This window comes from Conger conger, chromosome 5 (assembly GCF_963514075.1).
Source record: "Conger conger chromosome 5, fConCon1.1, whole genome shotgun sequence".
Taxonomy (NCBI): Eukaryota; Metazoa; Chordata; class Actinopteri; order Anguilliformes; family Congridae; genus Conger; species Conger conger.
In genome coordinates this window covers 44472431-44489257 of record NC_083764.1, presented here as the reverse complement: position 1 = coordinate 44489257, position 16827 = coordinate 44472431, and the positions used below count along the sequence as shown (strand labels likewise).

Genomic DNA, 16827 nt, shown 5'->3' with positions numbered 1-16827 from the left:
GTCACCTCCCATGGGAGAATTCTTGAAAGTCAACAATGTTTCTGCAAGGGGAATCGCCTGTCCACTGGTTCACTGTTCTTGGCATTGGAGGACGTGGATGTGTGCTGCCCTCTAGTGTATATATATATATATATATATATATATAGCGCTGCGTATATAAACTGGCCAATATTGTATGGGGGGATAATCCATCCAATCCAAATGAAAGGCAGACCGCCATTAAGGGACGTGTAAAGCGGTACCCGTCTTCCCCTGTCGACTGTAGTATAAGTATTAAATACGAAGCAATAAGCCTACCTTCCCGTATTGGCAAAGAACATCGTGTTGGGCGGAGGCTGAGATCTATTCCTAAAAATGTTACTGTGCCTTTATTGCAGTAATTTGTCAGTGCTTTTCTACTTGGTGTGAAACTGTTATACGTGTACAATCTATATGGAGTAGTCAGCAGACCTATAGAGACCAGAGCACAGAGCCAAAGGGAGACACAGCGACCCGTCTGGTAGTAGCCCATTTGCTTCGGTGGGGATGGGTAGACGGATATCTGAGTGCGCTCTGTCAGCAATGGACCAAATACAATAATATTTCCAGTATTTATAACACGATTTTATTCAAAGCTGGCCATGGACTACTAATTTACGTGACAACAACTACGTTGGGTGACCAGTTCAGACCAGCTCCATACTCAACATGGTTTGACCAGCTCAAGCTATGTTTTATAACAGTTGGTAGCTTGTCATTTCAAAATGGTCATATTTAGATTTTACAATAGGGTTGGCTGTTGAACGATTTTCTGGCGGGAAATTTTCAAAATGGGTGTAGCTACTAGTGTAGCCTAGTTGTATGGATAGTAGACTAATCCAGGACAAACTCGCACAGCGGTATTTGACCACAAGCTTCTACGTTAATTTTTATTTGTTTTTGTTTCCTTATGGACATTCATATTTAACGGTCCCTTTTAAATTGTTTGGATTTGGAAGCCATCTTCGAGTTTTTTTTAAGTGTAGCTACTGTGGCACGGCATGAACTGGCCGCAAACTTAAACTGGAGTTTGGAACGTTATGCTTATTGATGACACTGACGTCACACAACTTAAAACGTTTCATAGAAGCACTCTTGTTACCAGAATTTGACATAACAGATATCATTCCTTCAAAATGCATATGTACTGTCTGTACATTTGGCAGTTCAACTCGTACAACTGATGGATGTTTTTTGAAAGACCCCGTTTATCGACCAAACTCTTCATTGTGAAATTGACATCGAATTTCATCAAAAGAAAATGGCAAGCATCGTTTTCTCTGAAATTGGCTGGGATCAAGGTTTTGCCTTCCCTGTAGCAAACTCAGAGAATAAGGCGTTGGAGGAGAAGGTGAGTCTCACCGAGGATTTTAGTGAGCTCAGTGAGTATTTCTATGAAATATTGGAGCTGTGTAATGTGGCATAAAATAAAAATGGCAACCTTTGCCATAGCAACAACGTGTAGTTGGCTTTTCCTTCTCTCACCTTTTGGAACCTTGCAGCTTCAAGGGAAACAAAAAGAGAGGGAAACGCTGAAGAACGAAATCATTCAGCACAAAGGCGGGATCAAAGCAATATCGGCGTTTCTGAAAAATGTCAAACAGGAGCTATCCCACACCCAGGTGTGCCTTTTTCCTGTGTTTGAAAACATAGAACATTGGTCAATGAACATTGGTCTCACTCACGCATTGTGGATATCTGCAGAATTAACAAGCGGCAAAAAACGTAGGCCTACATGACCTATACAAAGCATAACGTGACCTTCCGCTTTACTTTTAAAACAGCGGGATAATTCAAAAATATTCTGACCGTTAGACTCCATAAGACACGAGTCACAGAGTTGACTTTGGCAACTGCCCGGTTTTCCAAGTGACATGGAAACATTGGCTAAACGGTATCGGTGTGTTGTGTATAACCCTGCCATGTACGCGATTGTTGCGTGTGTGTATGCGCGCGCGCGCACAGGCACTTTGTGCGGCCCTAGGAAAGGAGGCGGAGTCTGAGGTGCATTTGAAGTCCCTGGCAGATCGGGAGGTGGGCCACATGAACCAGGTGATTGTGAAACTGGACAAGGAGATGGATGCTCTGAAGGCAAAGAAGGAAGCACAGGAGGTTAGTTAAGACTATAGGCAATATTTGTGTGACGATGATGATGTATCATGATGTCACATCATAACATTATTCCTTTGTCAGTAGGCACCTGTGTCCAAACCCCCACAAAAGCAAGCCCTGGGCAGACCTGGGAAGAGGGACACATCTGTCCCTCACAGACCTAGACTGCAAAAAATACTAATAATAATATGTATTTTTCTCATATTGACACTTAAAATCGTGTTTCTTTTACATTTTGCTAAATAAGTTAGAAATAAGCTGTCTTATGAGGTAAGACAGTTCACTAATTTCAAGATTTACCAATGGAATAATTACATTTCACCTTTTCAAGCAAACATTTACTTAAGATCTTTTTTTCCCCTCTCAAGTAGAAAATATTCAGTCTTATTACAAGACTAAAACACTTGCTTTTAGCACTTTTTGCAATGTATATGATCTATTTGATTTGATTTGAGTTTAATCAAGGAATTTGGGATATAATATTTATGCAGGGCTTTATTTTCCCCAAAGAGTAGGCCATTCGGAAATGAATATAGGGAGCCAGAGTGACACTTGCCTTTCCCATGAAGGCCTGGAGCTGTTTCTCTCTGTTTTACTCCAAAGAACAAGATCTCCATGGCTGCCCAGAAGCTGGAGAAGCTCATGGGCCAGCTGAACTGGGATAAGGTCACCCTAGATGCCTATCTGGAAGAGTCCGCACGGAAAGACGAGGACACCATGGCCATCCTCAAATACGTCGAGCAGGACAAGTGCAAAATAAAAGTGGGTCGTGACACCATCCTGTCATTTTAAGGGTCCTTGTAGATCTGGAGTGGGATGCTGTTGTTATCAGTACACGCCAGAAGCGTTTTCTCTGACTCACAGCAACAGAACTGTGCAGGGAACCTGCCGCTTCAGTTTCGTGAAGCACAGCTTTGAAATTCATATAAACGGCTTATGACGGCTTAGGTGCTGTGCTGTCAATGTTGAGACTCGGGGGTTATTAATGAAGAATTATGAACCTATTTATAGGGTTACATGGGCTTAGGGTTGAGAAGCAGTGATAAGCCGATGAAGGTGTCACCTAATGGTGCTAGGAGAACTTGGCTCCATGTGTATACATGCTTCTAGCTATTGATAATTCTAATATGGCAACAATATGTATCCATGTAACAGTGTCTGTCTTCACAGTACATTACATTACTGGCATTTGGCAGGCAGTACAGTTGATTAGACTAATCAGGAGACAATCCTCCCCTGGAGCAATGCAGGGTTAAGGGCCTTGCTCAACCACCGACCTTGCATTTCCCAGTCATGTACCTTAACCACTATGCTACCTGCCCATGCATTTTTAGCAACTCTATTGGGCTTCAGGAAGATGTATTATGCTAATTCTTTTTTCACTGGGTGCAACAGGAGCTTATTTACACAATTGACAAAAGCAACATTGAGGCCAACCGGAAGCACAAGACCTTGGAAACCGAACACACCAGGACAATAGCAGTGCAGGTCCAGTGACTGTTTCTCATCTCTATACCCTACATGTCTGCGGTCAGTATGGGTCATTTACTACTACAGTGCCCACAGGTTTATACATCGAGTGCGTTTTTGCAAACAGATTGGGCTGGAGAAGACTTTAGAGAATTTGTGTAAAGCTCACACAGAGCGGCAGGTTCTCATTCGCCAGTGGAAGAGCACCATGACGCAAATGAGGAAGAGAGACCATAATCTGCAGCAATGCATAATGGTAACCACCGGGGGTGCTAGAGGGCCTATTTCTTTTAACTGTGGCGTGTTTATATACACATATAGGCTGCTTGAAAGGCAGGCACTGGTGATGTAATATAACTCGCGGACCATTTCCAGCTGGTTCCTGAGATGCACCAGGAGGTCCGGCATAGGCAAGAGAGGGCCAAGGAGAGGAAGCTGTTCCTGGAGAGGCAGCTGGACAACAACATCGAGATTGAGAAGAAGGGCTTGAGTGTGCAGCGGCTGGCCGCAAAACTGAGGGGGGAGTTCCAGAAGAACGATGGCGAGCGTGCTCGGGTGCATGACGAGGTTAGCAGGCCCACTGCAGACCTGTCTGTATTCAGTACCCACAATCTTCACTGAAATGGAATCGTGTCTTTTACCTGAGCGCTCAGTGACTTAGCATACACAAACCTCAAAGAAAGGTGTTAACTTGTGCACAGCGATGTAGAAATGATGTATTGTTTTTCTGTTCATCACATCATCTTTTATCTTGGGTCTGAAGTCACCTTTAAAACTGGTCACAGATTTTTAAAGTGAAAACAAAACCCAACAAACAAGACCTTGTGGTTCTCCAAGACCAGGGGATAGGACCAATGTTAAGACCAATGGTTTATGATGCAACAAGCTGCAATTGGTGACTCTTTGCAATGTTCTAAACCTACGATGAGGTGGCCTGCAACAGGCAAGTGCTGGTATCACATGTTCTGAGACGGGTAGTTAACACTGCTGCAACTACTTCCTGCAACATTCTAAAACGGTTTTGTCATGTTGCAAATCTTTTGTCTGTACTTGGCTTTAAGCCATGGTACTTACACCTGGAAAGAAGGAGGTGTAATGAAATACAGTGATTGAGTGTATCAGGTGCTTATATGTCTAGCTGGAACAAAAGCATGCTCCCCACTGCTCTCGCCTGAAAAAATGTTCATGGTTTTGTCAAAATGAATCGTTGATTCACTCTGCAATCCTTATTGATTCAGCTTCTTAGCCTGAGAGTCACTGTGGAGAGGGTGGCAACAGAGGTGGAGGCTAAGAGGTCCCAGCTGGCCAGCGTTAAAAAGGACATCCAGACCAAGCATAGCAAGTAAGCAGACTCCTCTGTTCTACAAGTGCCAGCTGCTTGGCTTCTATTGGGGTTACCTGCGTCAGAGCTGCCTCCTTCCTGTTTAATGCAACCGTGTGTGCTGTCAAACAACTGACGAGCAAGTTTAAACATGATTGCGTGCACTGGAAGTCTTACAGCTCCCCATCTGGAAGGTTGCGAAGACCTGATAGGTCAGTAAAACAAGGTAGTTGGAAGAGAGCCAGAGATGACGCCATCTGTCTTGCCAAGATTCTGTTGAATCCTGACGAGCCATAGGGAATCCCAGAGCCAATCCCAAGTGTGGGATACCAGCGACATGAGTATTTGGAGCTGGCATTCAATTCAACTGCTAAGTAGAAGCATAAAAAAAAGCAGCTACATATTCAATGAAAAAGATCATTTAGTGCATAAAGAGAATAATAAGTTGGACTTGATTATGTTCTACAACATAATAAAGAATAACATTTACATGAATGCCACAGCAAATATAGATAATTGTGTCTGCATTTCCCTGGTTTTTGCCTGTTCTTGAAAAAAGAAACAATAAACTTCAAGTAATTGTAATAACCCTGCTCTGAATTTGATGTTGTTTTAACGGCAGACTTTGAGGACCCATGTGGGTAGATACATTCCCATCCTGAATGGTACTAATGCTAATTTGTCCTTTGCGAACAGAAATACATTAATTCTTAATCAGTAAACAAACAGTGTTTCGGTTGGTGGTGAAAAACTCTTTGTGAGGTACTTAAGGCAAAACAATGCATTCAAAATAAAACCGAGAATGTGTCTGGTTGGATGAACTGTTCAATTATATACTTCATGTTCTCCTGAGAAATGCATGGTATGCATTGTACAGCAATTAAGTCAATGTGATCATTGTGTGGTTTTGTTCAATCCAGCTTGGGGTACTTGTGAATAACTGCTCTGTTCAGTGCATAATCATTATGAGGTACTGTTCAGTCTAGTATACAGTCATTCTGAGGTAAAATGCTCAGTCCAGTCTGTGTTCATTCTGCAGTGTCACGTGCTTAAGTAAAATTGGTTTTTATTGGTTATTTCAAATTCTTTACAGATTAAAATCTTTTTTCTTTTTTTAAAACACTCAGTAACACAAAATAATAATTTTAACAAATACAAACACTCATTTTGAACTAAAAGACCAAGGTTGTGATGTTTATTGCGGTGCTGCTGCTTGTTCATCAGTAACTGTATTGGCGTAGTGTGTGAGCTGAATGTGGTGTCTCATGTCTCTTTATGTCATGGTTGTTTGTTTTTATCAACCCTGTATGCCCAGCATGGTTCCCTCTGGGATAATGCGGGCTGGCTGCGTGTGTTTGTGCTCAGGATAAACGCCATAAAGCTGGAGAACGTGGTTCTAGATGAGAAACTCAGAGCGGTGATGGAGACGGTGCTCAGCGCTGACGAGAGGGCCACTCAGATGGAGCTGATGCTGAAGGAGGAGGAGGAGAAAAAAAGCGTGAGTCTCCATGGAGACGCGACCTGGCTTCAGCCTCAGAAACAGGGTTGATTACTTTTTTAAATGAGTTTGATCAGGCATGTCAACAGTAAACGGTACAAGCAGAGGTGTAAAGTCCAGGGGTCAGAAAGTCCTGCTGTGTTTCTTCCACCCATGAACTCAGCTGGGTGATTTCATTAGTTCTACCTCCTGGCTGAAGAACTGTGCTAATTAGCAACAATTTTCCAAGTGATTGGAACAAAATGCTTTGGAGGACTTTACCTTTATGAACCTGGATTTTCCTCCTCTGGGTACAAGGAGATTAAGAGATTCTTGTAGTAAGGCTGTCATTCCCCTCCTGTTGTGTGATATTGTGAGCAAGCTATGGTTCCCCGCCTGTTGTGTGATATTGTGAGCAAGTTTTCATTCCGCTCTTGTTGTGTGATATTGTGACCATGGTATCGTTCACCTCCTGTTGTGTCATATTGTGATCAAGGTATCGTTCTGCTCCTGTTGTGTGATATTGTGAGCAAGCTATCGTTCCCCTCCTGTTGTGTGATATTGTGAGCAAGTTTTCATTCCGCTCTTGTTGTGTGATATTGTGAGCAAGGTATGGTTCCCCTCCTCTTGTGTGGTATTGTGAGCAAGGTATGGTTCCCCTCCTGTTGTGTGATATTGTGAGCACGGTATCATACTGCTCCTGTTGTGTGATACTGTGAGCAAGGTATGGTTCCCCTCCTGTTGTGTGATACTGTGAGCAAGGTATGGTTCCCCTCCTGTTGTGTGATATTGTGAGCAAGGTATCGTTCCGCTCCTGTTCTGTGATATTGTGAGCATGGTATCATACCACTCCTGTTGTGTGATACTGTGAGCAAGCTATGGTTCCCCTCCTGTTGTGTGATATTGTGAGCAAGGTATCGTTCCGCTCCTGTTGTGTGATATTGTGAGCACAATATCGTTCCGCTCCTGTTGTGTGATATTGTGAGCAAGGTATCGTTCTGCTCCTGTTGTGTGATATTGTGACCATGGTATCGTTCACCTCCTGTTGTGTCATATTGTGATCAAGGTATCGTTCTGCTCCTGTTGTGTGATATTGTGAGCAAGCTATCGTTCCCCTCCTGTTGTGTGATATTGTGAGCAAGTTTTCATTCCGCTCTTGTTGTGTGATATTGTGAGCAAGGTATGGTTCCCCTCCTCTTGTGTGGTATTGTGAGCAAGGTATGGTTCCCCTCCTGTTGTGTGATATTGTGAGCACGGTATCATACCGCTCCTGTTGTGTGATACAGTGAGCAAGGTATGGTTCCCCTCCTGTTGTGTGATACTGTGAGCAAGGTATGGTTCCCCTCCTGTTGTGTGATATTGTGAGCAAGGTATCGTTCCGCTCCTGTTCTGTGATATTGTGAGCATGGTATCATACCACTCCTGTTGTGTGATACTGTGAGCAAGCTATGGTTCCCCTCCTGTTGTGTGATATTGTGAGCACAATATCGTTCCGCTCCTGTTGTGTGATATTGTGAGCAAGGTATCGTTCTGCTCCTGTTGTGTGATATTGTGAGCAAGGTATCGTTCTGCTCCTGTTGTGTGATATTGTGGACACAATATCGTTCCATTCCTGTTGTGTCATATTGTGAGCAAGGTATCGTTCTGCTCCTGTTGTGTGATATTGTGAGCGCTGCTTCTGCAGGAAATCGAGGCCCACGTGCACCGGCTCCGTATGGCACAGCCCCAAGTGATCCAGGAGCTGCAGGCCCAGAGAGCCAAGGAGAAGATGAAGATGGCCGACATCTCCTCCTGTCGAGGTGCCCTCAACGCCCTCATCATCAAGCGCACCAGAGCGGAACAGAGGTCCCTGAACCAGCAGGAGACGATCAACAGCAAGGCAAGAGATCAATCCCCCCACCCCCTCCCATCCGCACTCAAATCTCAGTTGGCCTGAGCCCAGGTTACTGCTCTGGTTTGGCTGTGGCCTCTGTGCCCAAAGCTAATTGAATGGACTAAATTGCAACCTTGTTGCAACAAGGGGTGTCTCGGTTTTTGCCTCAATTTTCACAACCAAGTAAACACTTCCTAATTATGGTTACATGTTGCAGTTCTCGGTTGTTTGTGAAATTCTTCAGGGACTATTTGCTAATACTAATGACTCTTAATATTGTGTTTTTGCTGAATAATTTTGTTAATTTGTGTTAATTTTCAAAAGTGCATTAACTGTGGAGCTGCATAATAAAATAAAGAATATATTTTAAAAGCAAAATAATAATAATAATAATGATTATTATGTTAATGGGCGGCACGGATGGTGCAGTGGGTAGCACTGCTGCCCCACAGAAAGGAGGTCCTGGGTTTGAATCCCCGTCGGCCGGGGCCTCTCTGTGCAGAGTTTGCATGTTCTCCCCATGTCTGCGTGGGTTTCCTCCGGGTACTTCGGTTTCCTCCCACAGTCCAAAGACATGCAGGTTAGGCTGATTGGAGAGTCTAAATTGCCTGTAGGTATGAGTGTGGTGAGTGAATGGTGTGTGTGCCCTGCGATGGACTGGCGACCTGTCCAGGGTGTATTCCTGCCTTTCGCCCAATGTATGCTGGGATAGGCTCCAGCCCCCCTGTGACCCTGTTCAGGATAAGCGGGTTCAGATAATGGATGGATGGATGGATGATGTTGATGATGATGATGATGATGATGATGGTATTCCTTTGTGTGTTTGTAATAGGACTTCCAGATCCAGTTGCTAGAGAGGAAGATTGTGTGCGTGCAGGTGGAGGAGAACAGTTTGCAGAGGCAGGGCCTGCGGTCAGAAGAGCTTAAGCTGGTCAAGGTCCTGGAGCAGGAGAAGAAAACAGCCCACATGCTGGGCCACCACCTGAAAAGACTTCAGGTGACTAACACCACCTCACCTTAGAAAATGTCTCTTTTGAAATCCCACTCAGATACTAACTAGAAAAGAGGCTTTAAGCTCTGTTGTCAAAGCAGTAGGGCACAGTCACAAAGCAGCTAAACGTGAATCTCATATGTCCTTGAGTATACAGTCAAGAGACCAGCACCAGATGCTATGCCATAAACATTTAACCACTCCTTAAAATTGCATCACCCCTTATTGTTGGAGACACTGCAGTATTCCATGACATCATTGCTTGGTGGACATCTGTTACCAAGGCAATTTATATTGCTGGCATTTTACACAATAGCCAATCATACAGTGTACGATTGTACTCAAGCAACCATACTGTACACCCAAACCAAACACACCTGGAAGCTGAACCTGTGTAGTGAAGCTGAGTGATGTGATCATGTGAAAGTGTGTCATGGAAAGTGACTTCATTACCTTGAGCGGGGTCAGTTCAGCTATACCCAGTGGCAGGCAAAAGGCAGTGTCCTCTGGTTTGAGTTAAGCTGCAGGCCTACCAGCTTTATACCACAAACTTTGTGGTATAAGTCCAGCTGCTTGACCACTGGTCCACATAACATCTAGAGCTTGATTGCTGCAAGGCTCTCTGACTGTAATTATTCCAGGCACTGTGTACTGTTGATTACTCACACTTCCATGCCAAGAATTTTAACCATTGTCATTTGGGACTATTTAATACAAATATCTTTGCTCTGAGCATGCATTTTTGGGATTGGTATCTACCACCATACATGGCTTGCAGCTGTGTAATGCCTTGAATGTAACGTGTTGTATGTTGACTCTTTTCATGTGAACGCGAGCCTCTGAAATGTAAAGCTGATTTGTCAAAATCATTTTGATGGCATTTGATTTCAGATTGAGATCAGCATTGTGAAAAAGGTGTCTGAGAAGGACGTGGCTGAGAGGAATGATCTAATGGTGAAGATTGAGGAGCTGAACCTGGTCAATGACACTTGTATCAAGGAACTGAAAAAGCTCAGGGCCTCAAAGAAGGTGAGAAGTCCTGTGTGGTATTTAAAGAGCCTGAGGGAGGAAAAGATCATTTATTAAATTACTCATTGTTTTTGGGTGAGCTTGGTACTGTGCAGCCACCTAAAGACTTCCCAGGATCCATGTTCAAATATTTGTTGAATGTGTAAAGTTCTCCGACTATTTGCTCTTTTTAAAGTCCCTGTGTTTGCATTTGTAGTGATCATGAAGCAACATATATTGAAAGTATATATTCTTTTTTTTTATCCATTATCAGGAAAATAATAATATTTCCTTTTGATGTAAAGTATGCTTTGCCATTTCTGAACATGAGTGCTGGAGGTGTGGGTCTATGGCTATTCACTTCAAATTAACTTCTGTCTGACAACACAAAACAGTTCAACCACTGCTGGAAAATGTGAAAATGTGAATGCAGTGTTAATTATGCAATAAATATACTCACCAAAGAAAAAGATAGCAGGAAATATGATGTGTTGTATAACTATTAAAAGGACAATTTTGATTGCACAGGGCATTTAAATGATGACTAAGTCAGTGTTCTCCACTCCTCACAGGAAACCTTGACAGACACTTATATCCTTCAACTGGAGTTGCACCGTCTGAGCTCCATTCTGCAGAACAAGGCAAACCGGGTCCAGTCCCTGGAGAAAGAGAAGACGCAACTACAGGAGACCATGAAGGAGAGGGAAGCAGCGATCGTCGTCTACAAAGTGGTGCTCCAAAAGCAGCTCAAAATGGCGGAACAGGAACGTCAAAACCTCAGGTAGATCGGCTTAGTAACTGAATAACAGTACTCTAGCCTCCTATGTCACAAATGCCTAAACAGGATTGGAGAGTGCAATTTCTGCATTGTCAGTGAGGTGATTTCAGTTCAGTAATATGGACTGGGTTCAGGCCACCCAATTCTTTGAATACATGTTTATTTAGAACTACAACATTTTGAGGGAGCAAGGCTTACTGGGCTCAAACATGTGGACTTGCCTACATATCACATTCACAAAATATATTTCAACAAATATGCTGTTGGTCCTGCCATTTTGTCCTTCCTCCCCACATCCTGCATTGTGATTTCCACTCAGCGTGGACATGAACGAAAAACTGTTGAAAATCGACAAGTTGAGGAAAAGGTATGAGGTCATGGTTCTGTCCATGGAATCCCCTGAAAGAGAAGGCTGGTCTCCTGAATATTACCTGATCAAGGTGAGCTTTTATGACCATATGCAAAAGTAATTTAAAAAAGAGACACCAATGTCAGTAATTTTATTTAAGATTTCATGTTATACCTTTGGATTTAGGGCCACTGTATGACCTATATGCACCAGACATATCAGACCAGATATGCCTACCAGTGTCTGGAATTCTGCAAGAGGAACATGCCTCCACTCTTTCACATGAAAGATAATCAACTCACGTTCAGTTAATGAAAGTGATAATGCTATCTCAGACATTATTCTAGAATATCCTATGAATTCTTGACTAGGTTCAGGTTTAGTGAAGAAACACTTTAAAAGGTGATGAAGGTGGTCATATATACACTATCCACTGTTATGGATGAAGCATTGCATGTTGCACGTCACCTTTTATTTATTTGTTACTAATTTTTTAATAGATAGAAAAAGAAAAAGAAGAGCTCCAACATATGGGGAATCAACTGGATGCAAGAATCTATAAGAAAGATGAAGAAATTCAGGCTCTAGAAAACACCCTGTATGGCATCTATATGCGGAACGTGGAGTACCGCAGGGCATTCAACAACAAGTGGAGTACGTTTCTGGAACATCCTTTCAGGACACTAGTCTACCAGCATGCCTGACATTTATAATCATAATAATAAAATCTCTCTAGATCTACCAGAATATACTCCACGTCACAACATTATAACAGCCAGCAAGGAATTCTTTTTTTTCCCCTTATTCCATTAATGATAAACTTAGGCAGTAGGCCTACATATAAGAACACTGAGGCCTCATGAATCCCAAAATGACCAAGGTTATGACTAAAGTTTTTTAAAATTATTTTCATTTTTCTAAATAACCCTAACCTTAACTAGGGCACAACCAGCCTCATTCACTCAATAGCTCACTGGCTGAACTTGTGCTAGAAGACCTTGCAGACGGCTATGACCACCAGTGGATTTTGTTCTGGGACTGTGTTACGGACTGTAGCACTACATTGAGAGCTAGCACTATAAGTGGAGACCCAATTTGAGAGGCTGACTCAATTGAATCAGTCAGAATTCTGAGGTGGTGGCACAGATGGTGCAGTGGGTAGCACTGCCGCCTCACAGGGAGGAGGTCCTGGGTTCAAATCCCGGTCGGCCGGGGCCTCTCTGTGCGGAGTTTGCATGTTCACCCCTTGTTTGCGTGGGTTTCCTCTGGGTACTCCGGTTTCCTCCCACAGTCCAAAGACATGCAGGTTAGGCTGATTGGAGAGTCTAAATTGCCTGTGGGTATGAGTGTGTGAGAGAATGGTGTGTATGCCCTGCGATGGAATGGCGACCTGACCTGCCTTTCGCCCAATGTATGCTGGGATAGGCTCCAGCCCCCCTGCGACCCTGTTCAGGATAAGCAGGTTAAGATAATGAATGAATGAATGAATGAATGAATGAATGAATGAGAATTTTGAGGTGGAGATTCCAGTCATTGGCTCATGCCAGTGATTGACAGTGCGTGGTAGCTTCATAAATCATTGTGTCCATGAAGCCACACCATCCCACCCAGATTAAGACCAGGATGAATGTTTTTGCCTTTGTTCCACAGGCAAGGAACAGCAGCAACAGTTGAGACTGGAGAAGGAGAAGAAGATGGCTGAGGAGAAAACCGCTCAAATGAGACTGCAGGTCAAAGAACTTCAAGAGGAAATTCGGGTAAGCTTGCTTCTTCAATGGATCCACCAAACCCACCTACTTCCATTTGTATCAATATTTTATTTCCACCATCCTAGAGTGCCCATATAATATCCTGTCTCAGCTTACCCCCAGGCTAATAAGGAGACAATGGTAGTATCCCTGCTGAAAAAAACAGCTATGTTTTGAAACTGCTGGTAGCTGGCCATTTTGAGCTGGTCATAGGCATCAAAAGAAAAATCACTGTTACCTAAATCCTGTTGCAATCCCATTAATCTGTGTCTCCAGTGCTAGATCTTGGCTCTCTGCTTTTGTAAGTCACTCTGGATAAGAGTAATTGAAGTAAATGTTATGTCATTTTCCCCACACAGCGTGTTTACAGAGAAATCTCTTGAGCTGGGCCAGACATCTTGAGTCGTCTTACTGTTTACTTTGTAAACTCAACCAGACCAATCAGTGTGCTTTGATTTAACCCTCAGGGTATGAATGCCATCCTTGGGAACTCATTGAAAGAGGAAACAGAGCAACGTGAAAGTCAAGCGAAGATGGAGATTCAGATTGACTGTTTAAACAAAGACCTGGGAAACCAAAAACTGAAGCTGGACAGGGTTTCCAAGCAGGTTTGCCTCCAAATGCTGTATGTACTGCTGTATGTACTGTACATATTTACTATATATATAATTATTATATATATTTGTTTTGTTTATGTATATAAATAAACTTAGTACACTAAATTCAAACACTTCAGGATGAAATGATTAGATACAACATACAGATTATAATGTGAAGCATGGATTAACATGGATAAACAATGGGACACAACATACTCAGTTTTCAATTAACTCTTTATTTGCAGTATCTACTTCAATAACCGTTCTGTTACTTAAGAACCATCATAACAACATGTGACTCGGATTGGTACATCATTTGTTGGGTGTAATAGAGTGGCCGTCCAATTATGTGCACCATTAAGGATCTGACCATAAATCGCCTGCCGTTCATCTTTATGGTCTTTTGATTGCGTTTTGCATCACGTGCCAGTGCTCCAAACTGTCAAGGGAGATTCGGTCAGTCGCCGAGAGTGAAGGCAAGACTGAGGAAGAGCTAGACATCGAGGTCCGTGAGCTAAAGGACTTCAGCAAGCAAATTAACAGCATGTTGCAAGAGGTCATAAAGGACAACCCTGACCTGAGATCAGCACTGGAGGAGCAGTTCCAGGAGGTAGCGTCAACTCAATTTCAGTCTACGGAGTCTGAACAAATGCCAGCAGAGCAGCCTTTATATGTGGCTGACTGTGGCTCACCTGCCAAGGGGATCCAATCCAAATTATGACTCTTGTTCCCTTAGGCCAACCTGTCCCTACCAGCACCATCATGTAGGTCTTCCAGCCAGCAGTGTCCAAGGACGGTGTCCATTCGCAACTCTGTATCTCTCAGGTAAACATACAAGACCAGGTCCTATCAAGACCAACGTCCATATAAGCAGTAATGTCGTATCCCTTTAGTACTGAGGCACCATTCCCGTTCAACCAGAGTCCAGACAAGGCACAATGGCTGAGATTCAATCAACACCTGTCCTTAACTTGGACACACTTAAACGCATGAATACATTCTGGCTAGTTCAACGTTTGCCAAAATGAACTGTCCAAACTGTGTTTGTGAAGAAAGGAGTAATGACCACTTTTAATAGTAAGATGGATGACGAAAATTTGGGCTGGATCCAGGCCTCAGTCGATGTGTGGTCGTCTGCATGCTGGCCCTGTGTTCACCCCTGTGGTGTTTGTTTGTGTCTCTCAGGACATCAGTCTCCGCCAGCAGCATCGGCCTCAGGAGTTCGGCGAAGCAGTTCCCCTACCTAAAGAAGGTGGACCTGGGACTGCAGCTCAACGTGACCAGCCCACACAAGCCCAACACACCCCCACACAGCGCCAAGAGAAACAGCTCAAGCAGCACCAGAAGTAGCATTAGCTCACAGCCTTAGGTTTCACCGGGCACAGACAATGGATCAAGTCTCCAACCAAATAACAGATCTGTTTGCACTATCATGTCTGTTTACACAGAACCCCGCCTGTAAGGGTAAATAACTTTATTGAGGTTGCTTGTTCTTTAACGTGCAGTGACAGTGTTGTAATGTTTTGACTGTTTACAAGAAGTACTGTTCCCTTTATTCTTTCATATCATTTAAATATGAACATATAGATGGATATACGGATATATAAATCTTATTGCAGGTTGTTGTTTGGCTGAATTAGCAAAACAATTGGTTGCAGTTGCTGATCATTTATTATTTTCAAATAATTGTTTTGTTCAGTTCAGATAAAGGACAGGAGATTGGACAAATTGTATTCGTTCCTGTGAGCCGCTTTAATAAATTACTCTTATTCTCAGTCACTAGAGGGTGCAGTGTGACCTATTCAGGCAAATTTATTACCTTTACAACACAGGACAATCTATGGCATGTACAGGACAAACCTTGTGCATCAATTCCTTTTTTATTGCCCTGTTTATTCAATGGGTGCTGCTATGTTCAAATAGCACTTCAGTACTTCCATATGATGTCAGCCTACTTTTATAATGTTGGAGGTTTAACTAATTTTACATCAACCTACTATATATGAATCTATATCTTGTTAGTTTCCTATGCAGTAAAATGCCCTGTGTTAATTCAACTCGAACAGAGTACAAATGACTCCAACTGAGACCATCTGTTCAAGTTGATTTACCAATAAACATTTTACTGTGTATGTAATTCAATTTTAGATCAACAGGTCATTAATTTAATTCATTGATATATGTTCAACACTTCAAGGTACAAGACATGAAGGAGATGCACAGTGATTACATTTTTTGGTTTCATCATATTTGCCCCATTTCTTATTTATTTCAGTTAAAAAATCCAACTTTTTAAATTTGTTGATTTGGTCAGTTTCTCAGGTCCGGGGCTTATATTTTTTCTTGATTTCCGGAGAGACATTTTTCAAAAAAAATTTCACATTCAGGTAGGCAGTGGAATTAAATACAACTTTCAATTTCATTTCCATTCCTTCACATTCAAATGTCAATTCTATTTCCTGTCACTTATTTCAATTCAAGCTCAAATTCAAGGATTGAATTGAATCAGCAATTATCTGATCAGTAATGGCCTCAAACTTTAATGTCTAGTCTAATATAAACGCGTCTTTCATAGTGAGACTTGCAGAATTATTTGTGGAAATTAAATACAGAAAATTCCCAGAAAAGTTTGCCGAGTTATCATTTCAGTAAAATACATTTCCTATTCTTAGCCTATTTGCTTAGGGTCTGTGTTAAGTGATTTGATGTAACAGTGTATAATTCAGTAACAGGTACAAGTACACAACTAACTATAGGCTAATGGTCTTAACTGACAAATGCACAGCCTACTAAATATACTTTTTTTAGTAGGCTGTGCAGTAGTAGGCCTATATACAGTGGGTTCCAAAAGTCAAAATATAAACAGAAAGTTTCAGGATTTAGAAAATGTAAAAACAAATTAAAGTTACTTCAAAGCTTTGCAAAAACTACTTGAAGACCAAAGAAGACACAGAAGTGCTGCACAATCCACAATCACCTGACCTCAACCCCATTGAATATTTATAGGGACACTTGAAGACTGACAAAAGCCAAGCATTCAGTAACATCACAAGATACTCTTAGGAACATTGTCAAATAATGCT

The 16827-nt window shown here is 42.4% G+C and overlaps 1 protein-coding gene across 1 annotated transcript; it reads left to right on the top strand.

Annotated features, from left to right (window-relative positions):
- The first annotated feature begins 1109 nt into the window (after window positions 1-1109).
- Window positions 1110-16135, top strand: LOC133128883 (coiled-coil domain-containing protein 39-like). Its single transcript, XM_061242691.1, has 18 exons — window positions 1110-1369; window positions 1521-1640; window positions 1984-2130; window positions 2734-2892; window positions 3976-4167; window positions 4839-4942; window positions 6287-6419; window positions 8083-8277; window positions 9104-9268; window positions 10154-10291; window positions 10843-11051; window positions 11368-11488; window positions 11898-12051; window positions 13048-13154; window positions 13613-13753; window positions 14175-14354; window positions 14481-14569; window positions 14930-16135. The coding sequence occupies exons 1-18, from the start codon at window positions 1280-1282 to the stop codon at window positions 15111-15113; spliced, it is 2628 nt and encodes an 875-aa protein (XP_061098675.1). The 5' UTR covers window positions 1110-1279; the 3' UTR covers window positions 15114-16135.
- The last annotated feature ends 692 nt before the right edge of the window (window positions 16136-16827 follow it).